Here is a 12,395-nt window from a genome sequence, read left to right on the forward strand (position 1 = left end):
CGTGTGGGCCCTACGTGCTGTGAGATGGGGGATCCGTGTGGGCCCTCCGTGCTGTGAGATGGGGGATCCGTGTGGGCCCTCCGTGCTGTGAGATGGGGGATCCGTGTGGGCCCTCCGTGCTGTGAGATGGGGGATCCGTGTGGACCCTCCGTGCTGTGAGATGGGGGATCCGTGTGGGCCCTCCGTGCTGTGACATGGGGGGGGGGATCCATGTGGGCCCTCCGTGCTGTGAGATGGGGGATCCGTGTGGACCCTCCGTGCTGTGAGATGGGGGATCTGTGTGGGCCCTCCGTGCTGTGAGATGGGGGATCCGTGTGGGCCCTCCGTGCTGTGAGATGGGGGATCCGTGTGGGCCCTCTGTGCTGTGAGATGGGGGATCCGTGTGGGCCCTCCGTGCTGTGAGATGGGGGATCCGTGTGGACCCTCCGTGCTGTGAGATGGGGGATCCGTGTGGGCCCTCCGTGCTGTGAGATGGGGGATCCGTGTGGGCCCTCCGTGCTGTGAGATGGGGGATCCGTGTGGGCCCTCCGTGCTGTGAGATGGAGGATCCGTGTGGGCCCTCCGTGCTGTGAGATGGGGGATCCGTGTGGGCCCTCCGTGCTGTGAGATGGGGGATCCGTGTGGGCCCTCCGTGCTGTGAGATGGGGGATCCGTGTGGACCCTCCGTGCTGTGAGATGGGGGATCCGTGTGGGCCCTCCGTGCTGTGAGATGGGGGATCCGTGTGGGCCCTCCGTGCTGTGAGGTGGGGGATCCGTGAGATCGGGGTGGGGGGGATCCCTGTGAGGTCACGTTCCCAGAGGGGCTGGCTGGCCTGGCTCACTGGCCCCCTGTCTGCTCTTGCTTCTCAGACGTGCTGTGCCCCAGCGTCCGCGTGGAAGGACATCGCTTCAAGCACACCAACGGCGGGACCAAGGAGATCACAGGTGAGAGACGCGCCCGCACGCGAGCCGCTGCCGTCCTCGCTGGGCCTGTGCCCGACTCGCCCCGTGCGGGTGGCCTCGCCCGTCCTGGGCCGGGCCTGTCTGGAGGGCGTCCTGACCCTCCAACACTCTGCCTGCCAGTCCAGAGCTGCACGTGTCCGTGGGCTGGTGACCCGTAGGAGTCACTGCGTGAGCTGGAATGCGCGGCGACACCGCTGTGAATGAGTGACGGGTGATGGGCAGGGCCAGCAAGAGGGAATGTTGAAGGCGCTGGGAGTGAGGGACGGGGAGTCACAGTTGTAAATACGTGATCGAATCGATGGTGAGAGAACAAAGGGACAGGTGACCCAGCCTCTCCTCGGAGGCTGTCTCTGAAGTGACAGGTGTGCTGGGGACAGGCGGGCGTGGCTCAGGCGGCTTCCCATCATCCTGATAACGGTGAGCACCGGTTTCCTCCCCGCTGTGGTCTGGCGTCCCCCCCAGGACGGCAGCCTGCCCTCCTCACCCGGCCCCTGGGCGTCCCTCTCCAGTCCACCACGCCTCGGGTCCAGTCCTGGCCCATGTGTGATGCCCACGGGTCAGGCTCCCCTCCAGACAGTGAGCCGGGGACGGTCAGGATGGGGTGCTATGTGGGTGCTGCCAGTCCCCGCCTGGGACCTGCCAGGTCAGGGGCTGCTGCCGAGGACTCAGAGGTGCCAGCCCCGCATGTGCCTGAGGGCTGTGCAGAGAGTGGGGGCGGGCGGGCATGCTGCCCGGGAGCACTGGGCGGAGAGGGAGGGTGAGCAGGCCTCCGGAGCAGCCTCCGCCAGTGACTGTTTTTCTTTAATGTTTTTACTGATTTCAGAGAGGAAGGGAGAGGGAGAGAGAGAGAGAAACATCAGTGATGAGAGAGAGTCATCGATCAGCTGCCTCCTGCACGCCCCACACTGGGGATCGAGCCTGCACCCCGGGCCTGTGCCTCCACTGGGAATCGGACGGTGACCTCTTGGTTGATACGTCAACGCTCAACCACTGAGCCACACCAGCCAGGCCAGCCAGTGACCACTGATGTAGAGACCCCTGGGCCTCATTTCCCAGTTTCCCCGTTGGATCCAGCTGCAGGCTCAGCCCCGCGCTCTTACCAGCTGCTTCCTTCCCTGCCCCACCCTCCTCCCCCGTCAGCACCTCCCCAACCTCAGCACCTGGTCCTGCTCGGTGCCCAGGGACGTGCCATCACCATCTGCTTTGTCCGACTCACGAGATGACTCAGCCTGTCTGCCTTGTTAACTCGCTCACCTTGAAGTGAATGTGTTCACAGCTGAGTCACTGCCCATTGGGGGGCACTGCTGGCCACTCCCGCCGACTGCCCTGGTCTCCCGTCCCCAGCTGGGCTCTGAGGGCACCTGATTTCAGTGGGAGGCCCGGCGCCTCTCCCCTCTCCCCCCGGCCGTGCACCTTTTCCTGGGACAGGAATTGAAATGGGGGCGGACCTCTCCTTACTCACTGCTGTTTGTTCGCTCCCAAGTTGGTCCCTGCAGGGTTCCCCCCACGGAGGCCCCATCGCTCCCGGGTAGGGGGGCAGGCTGCCTCTGCAGAGCGAGGGGCTGCTCCTTGGTCTCCGTGCCCCTCTCTCTCCAGACTCACCCCCTCTTGCCTTCCCACAGGGTTTGACCTGATGGACTTGTTCCGCGTGAAGGACGTCCTGGGACAGCGAGAGGACGGGGTGCAGAGCTCCTACGTCCGGATGGGGTCCTTCCCCGTGGTGCAGAGGACCGAGTGAGTGCCCGCCCCCTCCTGCGGCGGGGCTTGTGGGAGGGCGAGGCCAGGCCACTCTGCTTCCTGCGGACAGTCGTCGCTCATGTCTTTCCCATCCTCATTGTAATAACTTTCCTTGCTTTTCCATATATATATGTACTATATGTGTGTGCATATGTAGTATACGTATGTGTATATATGTAGTATGTGTGTGTATATGTGTCCTAAGGAAAGTCTTAGTTCCTCCCTCTGTAGACATAAATAGAAACAGATGTAGATGTAGTATAGTTATCTATGGGCATAAATATATAGGTGGAGTAATATAGAGCATATAGAGATATATCTCGATATACACATCCACACACACTCGTGTGTTCTTTCAAAGGTCTAAGAAGGAAGTGTGTTTTGAAAACAACAACAGACCAGTTGGACTTAGGAATGAACTTAGAGGAAGTGAGGTGACGTGAACTCTGGCTTCAGAGCCCGTGCGTGCGGACGGAGGGGAAGTCCGGGCCATGGCCTCAGTGTCCCTGATCCGGGGGAGGCCCAGGTGCTGAGCCCGGCCCTGCTCCTGGTGCCCCGTGTGGGCCTGGGAAACCAGCTCAGACAGGGCCTTGGAACAACCTGGCCCCCCCCCCCCCCCCCAGCTTAGATCTGTGCACGGGAATCGGAGAGGGAGGCCCAGACTTCGCCAAGCGCAGGGTCCCCGAGGGTCTGCGCGTCTGAGAACCAGGAACCCGGCCGCCTCCTCACTTCCCCTCCCGGCTCTCTGGCCAGACGGCTAGTGGGGAAGCCAAGGCTGAGTGCGCTCCCCAGGCAGCCGCCGGCCCAGGTGTGCAGGGTGGGCGTAGGCAGCTGAGGGGAGGCGAGCTCTGAGACCCGCTGGCCCTCGGCCCTCGGCCCTCGGCGTGAGCCTTCGCCTGCCACGGTCCAGCCAGATGGGGAGCTAACCCTCCCAGCCTGGCTGCCCCAGCCGGAGAGAGGTCAGGACGCCCTCAGCACTCCTTGCGAGGGACCCCTTTCTTTCTGAATTGGGAGGGGAGCTGCAGGGAGATGGGGACTCCCCCAGATGGGGGCTGCTCCCACGCCCACTGGAACCCCGGGCTCTGTGGAGCCGGGAGGATGTCCTGGGGCAGGGGCAGGGGACCAGGCAGGGCAGGGTGTCAGAGGTGGGCCTTGCTGCAGGGACAGCAGGGAGTGCGGCTGGGCCGCTCAGCTGCTGTGAGCCTGGACTGCGTCAGGGACGGTGCCCTGGGGAGAGGGAAGCATTGTGGGTGGATTTGAAGGGGCCAGTGGAGGGGCCACAGGAAGGTCTAACAGGCCCCCCTGCCCCCCCAGGCCCTGATGAAAGGAGCAGGCAGTCAGGCGGGGGCGGGGGGAGAAGTGTTCAGGAGGCTCAGTGGGCAGGGCTTAGGGACCAGGCTGCGTGGCTGCCATTGGCAGCTCCTGTCTGGTCGCTGGGCCTCGTGGGCATCACTGTCTGTCTCCGCCCCCCCCCCCCCCAGGGATGTGTTCCCCCAAGGCCTGCCCGACGAGTACGCCTTCGTCACCACCTTCCGCTTCCGGAAGAGCTCGCGGAAAGAAGACTGGTACATCTGGCAGGTCATCGACCAGTACGGCATCCCGCAGGTGCGCAGCCCGGCGCAGGCCGCAGCCGGTCCTTCTCGGGGCCGGCCTCGCCGCCCCCAGGGCTCCCCAGGGCCTCTGTCCTGGGCCTGGAAGTATGGAGGCCCCGGTGGGGAGGAGGGGGGTCACATCTCAGAGAGGCACCGCTTCCCCCGGGGAGGGTGGCGTGCTGGCTCTCCGGTGGGGCGAGGACCTGCTCCCCGCAGGCGTGGCAGCAGCTCTGCTGGCCGATGGCACCTGTGTGTCCGCAGCCTGAGCGAGGCTCGGGATGGAGGAGAAGGTGGACCCGGGTTCCATCTGTGTCTGGTGTGGTCCTCTGGGTCTTGATGTCCTTCGCCGTGAACGGGACACACACCCACCGCCCAGGGCTGGTGGCAGCAGCTGGCACAGTGCCTGCCCCGATACCGTTGGCACAGGCAGCGCCCTCCCAGGGCCGTTGGGTGTCACGCTGCATGAAGCAGGGAAGCGGGTCTTTGTCCACCTGGCGTTTGGGCTCCGTCCCTGCAGAGGTGGATCCTCCCACGAGCGGCCGTGGCCGGGGAGGGAGCCGGCCTCAGCATCGCAGCCGCAGCACGAGGGTGGGCACGTGCCTGCCTCTTTAAGGTGACGGGAGGGGAGGTGGGATTTGAACCCAGGCAGTCTGCCGAGTCCCAGGCCCGGCTTCGCGTCCGTGGGCCAGCCCGCCTTTGTCTGTGGTTTGCCCTGTTCTTTCCTGAGCCGTGAACCGTGTGAGGGAAGACAGGGCTCCCCGGCCGGGGTGCCAACTGTACTTCCACTCAGGATTCCATTAGCACAGAGGCGGCTCAGGCCCTCGTGTGGAGGCTGGCTTCCCTGGACCCTGACCTGGCACACACGTGCTCGCCCACACGGGCTCGTCCACACGGGCTCGTCCACACGGGCTCGTCCACACGTGCTCACCCACACATGTTCTTCCACACGTGCTTATCCACACGTGCTCACTCCCTGTGCTCGTCCATACGTGCTCGTTCACATGTGCTCACCCACACGCGCTCACCCACACATGCTCACCCACGCGGGCACACTTGGTAGGAGCTGGGGGTGGTCCTGAGCGTGTCCCACATCCCAGCTCACGGAGTCCTCATCACAGCCCGTGAGTGACCTGCTGGACCAGCTCACAGGGAGGGCACTGGCCCCCGCGAGGGTGGGCACGTGCCTGCCTCTTTAAGGTGACGGGAGGGGAGGTGGGATTTGAACCCAGGCAGTCAGCCCCACGGCTGTCCCTTCTCCACCGTGTTTGGCGGCTCCTGTCTGGCGAGTTGGTCCCGAAGGATGAGTGATGTTCCTGTCGCGGCCCTGGTCACGCCGACCATGGGCTTCCTCAGGCTGCCTGCCGCACGGCCCCATTTCTTCACGTGGGAGGCAGCGTGCAGGAACGGGAGTCCCCCCCCCACCCCCGGGGCCCTTCTGGAGAGCAGGCAGCTCGTGCTGACCCTCACCCCTCGCCTGCCAGCACCCGGCCCTGCTTCTCCGGTTCCCAGGGTCTCAGCCACGGGCTGGGCGCCGGCCACGACATTCCTGTGGGCAGCCGCGCCTCCCCCGCAGTCTGGGTCCTGGTCCTTTATGAGGTTTGCAGAGCCGGTGCTCCCGCCGCCCGCCTGCCTCCCCGGTCGGCCGGCCGGGCCGCGCTGGGATGCTGCGAGGTGAGCCGGCAGAGGCTGAGCCGCCTGCCAGGACTCGGGCGCGTCTTCCCAGGGCGCCTGGCAGTTCACCGTCACTGGGCAGCCGTGGCGGCTGCCGCCACTGGCAGTGTGATGGGGCACCTCCGTGCCCTGGGAGGTCCTGGGACACAGCGGGATGGGCCACCGGCCATGCCCTTAGCCCTTAGCCATCTGCTCACAGAGCCTTTCCGATGCATCCCTACTGACCAGCGGGGTTGACGGCCACCTGCACGTTGGCACTTTCCATTGCTGGGAGAAACCGAGGGCCGTCGCTCATTCCGACACGATAAAGCGGCAGGAAGGAGGCTGGGGTGGAGGGGCGGCGTGGGGGGCAGTTAGAGGGGAGGCCACGGACCCTGGCCTGGTGGGCAGGTTAGGGTCTTGTTGGAGACCAGGCCCCGGGAGGTGGGCAGCCTGGAAACGGGGAGCCTGTTCCAGTCGTCCGGGCACGATGACGCTGACCAGCCCCTGGTAAGGCGAGTACCTGTGGGGACGTGGCCCGACTCTGGGTGGATGAAGATAAAACCAACAGGATTTGCGATGGGTCTGAGCCGTGAAGCGCCTCCGGGGCCCCAGCCAGTGCTGGTAGGCTCAGGCCTCGGGTCCGCCACCCTCCCCCACCCCCGATCTGCACCCGCTGGAAGAATGGAGACCTGGAGGGGAGCCCCGTGTTCTCAGGAAGCCCCCAGGTGGTCGAGGACACGGGGCCCCGACCTGTGAAACCAGTTTCAGGAAATCGAAGGCGTATCGGGTGGATTACGTGCATCCGAAGTGTTATCAGTCAGGGCTGTGGTTTTCCGGGTTTACACCCGAACAGAAGATGCCGGCAGGGAATTGACATGTGCCTTAGGCTCCCTGGGCCGAGAGAGAGGAAGGCCCCTCCCGCTCGGCCCCACGCAGCTCACGCAGCCTCTGGTCTCCCCCCAGGTGTCCATCCGGCTGGACGGCGAGAACAAGGCGGTCGAGTACAACGCCGTGGGCGCCATGGAGGACGCCGTCAGGGTGGTCTTCCGCGGCACCCGGGTCGACGACCTCTTTGACCGGGAGTGGCACAAGCTGGCGCTGAGCATCCAGGCCCAGAGCGCCTCCCTGTACATCGACTGCGCGCTGGTGCAGACGCTGCCCCTCGAGGAGAGGGAGAACATCGACATCCAGGGCAAGACCGTCATCGGCAAGCGCCTCTACGACAGCGTGCCCATCGACGTGAGTACCAGGTGCTGGGGTCACGGGGAGGAGCCTCGGGGTCACGTGCTCCCCATGCAGCGCCTCCACACCTGCCTGTATCATTTGTCAAGTCGTCGCCTCGCTCCGTCTTAGAAGGGAGGACCCTGACTCAGAACCGCCATGTGGGAGCCCACGGTCACATCACTCGCTCGCTCACTCATTCAATCAGCCAGCCATTCAGTCAGTCATTGATCACATATACATTGATCACATATACTGAGCTCAGCCCTGGTACAGGGTACGTTATCTACATATCTATATCTATATCTGCATCTATATATTTCTCTCCACATATCTATTAAGAAATACGGGTAACTTTATAGCATATAGCCTGTATGCATACTAACTACTTAGTACTGTAGTTTAGTTATACTTGCTTATGTAATGTAGAATAACCCTACTGTTTGTTTATTTTACTAATTATATGTGTCCCTCCTTTGGTTCAGGTACTAAAAATATAACCTAATTTGATTTTCATAATGCCTTTGAAGTGTCTGGACGATTTTTACATTTTAAATAAAGAAGCTTTGTCTCGGGAGGCTAAACTACCTCAATAGACAGAGAGTTTGGTTTATTCTTGGTTGAGGCGTGATCCGTCAGTAAACGGCACAGATGCTCGGTGTGTCCCTGGATGAGTCCCGTCAGGTGCACACCCTGTGCAGGGCCCGGGTCCCAGACACGCCCCTCCGCCCTGCTCTCTTTCAGTTTGACCTGCAGCGCATTGTCATTTACTGCGACGCCCGCCACGCAGAGCTGGAGACGTGCTGTGACATCCCCTCGGGCCCGGTGAGCAGTCCCTGCGCAGAGAGGCCGGGAGGAGATGGGTCCTGGGCCTCCAGAAGGGGGGTGTCCAGGCCTGGGGAGCGGCCGTCGGGGTTCAGGGGACACCCACCCTTAGAAGCCCGGAATCATTGCTAGGGACCCGTTTCCTGGTCCGGCTGGGCGAGCAGGCCGTGAGGTCTGTCCGGGGTTGTGAGGAGGCTCCAGACGGAGCCTGACGGGGAGGGGTGCTGGGTGAGAAGCAGATGCTGACCCGCCCGGGTTTCCTTCCAGTGCCAGGTGACCGTGCAGACCGAGCCCCCGCCCCTGCCCCCGCCGCCACCCACCGCCGGCAGCGAGCAGGTCGGGTTTCTGAAGACCATCAACTGCTCCTGCCCCGCCGGAGAGAAGGTACGTCCTGCAGCCCCGTCCCAGCCCTCGCCGGCAGCCCCAGAGCTGAGCGGGCACCTGGCCCATAGGACCGGCCGTGGAGGTGGGAGTTTCCCATCATGCATTGCTCTGCCGGGACCTGAGGCTCCCAGGCGCCCGTGACTCTTGGGTCAGGGAAGTGTTCTTGCTCCTTGGACCTCTCACTTCCTGGTCGTGTGCACTCCGGGCCGGGGACTCCTCACACAGCTCCGAGGGCATTTCCCCGAAGTCAGTGAGGGGTTCCCGCAGAGTCCCGGCCCCACCTGCGTCCCCTGCCCTCGCGGGCAGCTAAGCCAAACAGGGCTTGGTTTGTGAATCGGAGAGAAGGGCTGTGGTGGGGTGTGGATGTGGTCTGTGGACACCTACGTCCCTCTCTCCTCCACGTTTCTGTACTTAGCCGGACTCTGTCACAGTGCGTAGGCGAGTAGGTTTGTATGCATCTTGTTCTAATTTTAAAAACGAGTGTGCGTCTGTGGACACACGGCATCCATTACCTAGACTGAGTGTCACCGAGGGCCCGGCCGGCCGTCTGTTCTGTTGTTCTGTGGACCCCTGGCCCTTCGGGTAAGAAAAAACGAAACAAGACGCTGTCCGCTGCTGGGCACGACAAACACAAACAGCGCCACGGCGACAAAAGCAGATCGTGCTGGGCAGGGTCTCATGAGGTGCACGGACCCACAGCCCCGGGCCGTGGCCTCCAGCCTGCCGTCAGTCTGTGGCCGTGTCTGCCCTCCCGGCGGGGCAGCGCCAGGCGGTGCTCGGTGGTGCCGCCAGGGTGGAAGCAGACAGAGACCTGGGCCGCGGGATGCAGTCGCTTGGAGATCCTCAGCGCGCAGCGCACAGAGACTGGCTGATGCTCGTGGGGTGCAGCGCCCAGTCGTGCAGGGAGCAGGGGGGAAGGAGTGAACACACAGCCTTACTCGTGCCGTTTCTCCTTTCCCTGCAGGGAGAAAAGGGCTCCGGGGGCCCCGTGGGACTGCCCGGCCCGAAGGTCAGTACTGGGGCCGGCAGGGTGGCTCAGCCCGGACACCTCGGCCATGCTCTCCGTGTGAGAAGGAGCCTGGTGCTCAGTCCCTTCTCACACGGTCGGGTGGGATAGAAGGAGAAAGCAGCGGCGTGAGGTTAAGGACCTCTGAGCCTCTGCTCAGCGCCTCCATTTCTCACCCCGAAATTGTGAGCAAGGAGGGGCGAGGGACACAGCCCTGACTCAGCAGCCGCCCAGCTGGGGTTCCACCTGGGGCTTCTTTAAAAAAATTTTTTTAAACATATTTTTATTTCAGAGAGGAAGGGAGAGGGAGAGAGAGAAACATCAATGACGAGAGAGCCATGGATCGGCGGCCTCCTGCACGCCCCACACTGGGGATCGAGCCCGCCACCCGGGCCTGTGCCCTGCCCGGGAATGGAACCGTGACCTCCCGGTTCATAGGTCGACGCTCAACCCCTGAGCCAGCCGGGCAGACCTGGGGCTTCTAACGCTCCTCGGGGGCCCGGGCTCGGAGCAGGGCCAGGCGGTTCCCAGGGCCAAGCGTGACCTTACAGCCACTCGCTTCCTCAGAGGCCCTCGTTCCTGGGGGAGGAGGCTGGGAAATTACCCAGGTCTCCCCTCCTCAGGGTGGCCTCATGGTGCAGGTGACAAGGCCAAGGCCGGCTGCTCCCCGGGTGGGGCACGCGCGCTGTGGGCACCTGTGCGGGGGGGCCCTGTGGGAGCACCTCCATGATGTCCATCTCCCGTTTCAACTCCCCAGGGCGACAGAGGAAGCCCCGGGCCGTTCGGGGCTCCGGGACCCAAGGGTGAGAAAGGCGACTCGGTGAGTGCGGGCGCCCCTCCGCTGCGTGGCTGGGGTGGGAAACCCGGGGGCCCCCAGTCATGCCTGTCCCTGGAATGCATGGGCCCCTGGTGGGTGCCAGGCACCGAGTCCCGTACCTCCCGCACAAGGACGTCCCGGCTCCTGTCTGTGGGCACGGGGGGTGGGACGTGCGGGCAGGGCACAGCCGGCCGCTCTGACCGTGTCCTCACCCGCACTCTCACCCCTGGACCTCTGCCCCCAAAGGGAAGGCAGGCTTCCCCACGTGCTCACCTCTTCCGCCGGCCCCTGCGTGCTCTCCCTGCAGGACAAGTGTGCCCTCCACCCGCCCAGTGTCCCCCCTACTTCTGTCTGGCTCACATTTTCTCTTCACTCACAGTTGGCTGTGGGGTGCCCTGGGGTACCCCCGGCCCCCAGGTCTGGGTCACCCACCGCCTCTGTGCTCCCATGTCACCTCCCTTCCCCAGTCCCAGCATCAGCTGACTCCCTCCTGTCCCGGTCCGTGGTGTGTCACTGTGGCAGCCTCAGGGCCTGGCCGAGCACGATGGTGCTGACGAACCCTCCGCTGGGGAGGGAATGGAGGCCACGGTCAGGGGGGATCCTGGAGATGGACAGGTCCTGGCTCAGAGCAGGGCCTTAGGAGCCACATGCCTGGGAAGTGAATCCTGACCCCAGCAAGATACCCAGCCTTTCTGTCCTCAGTTTCTCACCTGTGAAAGGGGGTGATGAAACTCACTGCCAGCGGCATCATGAGGGTGATCTGGAACGGTGCAGAGATGCAGCCAGTGCGCTCTGCCGTCCCTGCTCCCTGGCCCGTGAGAGCACTCGCCCCGCCCCCTCCCCGCGGGCATCGTAGCGTCAGAGCACGAGTCGGGTGTCCAAGGGGCCTCGTGGTCGCCCTGGCTCAGCCTCATTTGTGGTGGGATCGCGAGCAGGTCCCTTTCCTTCCCGGAAGCCTCACGGGCCCCGTTTGTAGCGTGAAGAGAGGCGCGGGGACTTGGTCCACCCCCGGCCCACAGCTGGGCCGCGAGGACCGTGGGCCTTCCTGTTGGGATGAGTCCCCTCTGGGTGCTCAGTGCGAAGGGGGCGCCGGGGACGAGACACAGCCTCTCCGAAAGCGTTGCCCGGGAAAGGGCAGCCCCTTGTCACCCCCCCTCCCCGCCCCGCGGTCACCACGTGGCTCGTCCCGCCGCCGCGCGTGTGCTCTGCTTCCCGGCACTCCCGGGGACCCGCCGGTCCTCCTGCAAGCGCTTCTCAGCACGGTCTCGGCTCCTCTCTAACGGAACGGCGCGGCACTCTCAGGCTGCGTGATGTGTCCGTCACGGGGCCCGGGTCTGGCGGAGGCCGGCTCATCCTGGTCCTTTAGCCTGAGGTCCAAGGCCCTTCCACCCGTGCCCTCTGCGCCCACCTCCCGCGTGCAGGCGGGAGCCCCGCTCTCTAGAACCGCGGGGAGAAGCACTGCTGACCTTGAGCCGCCCCTCCTGTGCGCCTGGCTCCCGCCACCCGCTCATCCGGCTTCGGGCTCCTGTAAACCCACGTCAGCTGGGTGAGGGTCTGTGGACAGAACCCGTGCGCAGGGCAGAAGCGGGGACAGAAGCTGCCCAGAGAGGGATGTCACACGGTCGCCGTTGTAACTGTGTCCGGAGAACTGCACGAAACCACTCTTACAGGAATACAGGAAGGTCACGTGACAACAGCTCATCAGACGCTGAATATTAAAAGGAGAGAGAAAGCGTGGGAAGGGGCCAAGTGGGAATTCTGAGGCTTAAAATGATAATAACAGAAACGTCGAAGAAAATCACCAGGGAGGCCCACAGCGGGGTGGACGCTGGCTGGAGAGCCCGCGTTCTCGAAACTAGATCAGTAGAGATGGTGTGAACCCAGGTTCAGAGGGAAAAGCCATGAAGAAAGATGAATGGGCCTCAGAGGCAGGCGGGCCCATCGTGTCCCCAGCGAGCACGGGGTGGGAAATGCAGGAGGAGAGGAGGGAGAGCAGCCGAGGGGTTTCAGACGCGGCCGAGGCGTCCTGAGCGGGTGAAAAGCAGTCACCGACACGTCGTAGAAGCTCAGTGAGCTCCAGGCAAGATCAGCACAGAGGCCCCTCCTCAGGGACGTAGTACAAATCCTCAAAGAGATGGCAAAGCACCAGGGGAAATGAGTCCCTGCACAAGGACGCCCTCTATGAAATGTCTGGACTAGGCCGACCCATAGAGACAGA

The 12,395-nt window shown here is 63.8% G+C and overlaps 1 protein-coding gene across 1 annotated transcript in view; it reads left to right on the forward strand.

The window, feature by feature from the left end:
* The window catches only part of COL22A1 (collagen type XXII alpha 1 chain), a 112,459-nt gene that overhangs the window by 18,952 nt on the left and 81,112 nt on the right, over positions 1-12,395 (forward strand). The window contains exons 3-10 of the mRNA XM_054708736.1: positions 850-924; positions 2,565-2,676; positions 4,161-4,284; positions 6,888-7,163; positions 7,890-7,970; positions 8,238-8,354; positions 9,319-9,363; positions 10,118-10,180. Of these exons, the coding sequence (XP_054564711.1) occupies positions 850-924; positions 2,565-2,676; positions 4,161-4,284; positions 6,888-7,163; positions 7,890-7,970; positions 8,238-8,354; positions 9,319-9,363; positions 10,118-10,180 (893 nt within the window). The remainder of the gene's footprint in view (positions 1-849; positions 925-2,564; positions 2,677-4,160; positions 4,285-6,887; positions 7,164-7,889; positions 7,971-8,237; positions 8,355-9,318; positions 9,364-10,117; positions 10,181-12,395) is intronic.

Source organism: Eptesicus fuscus, chromosome 19 (genome assembly GCF_027574615.1).
Source record: "Eptesicus fuscus isolate TK198812 chromosome 19, DD_ASM_mEF_20220401, whole genome shotgun sequence".
Classification (NCBI taxonomy): domain Eukaryota; kingdom Metazoa; phylum Chordata; class Mammalia; order Chiroptera; family Vespertilionidae; genus Eptesicus; species Eptesicus fuscus.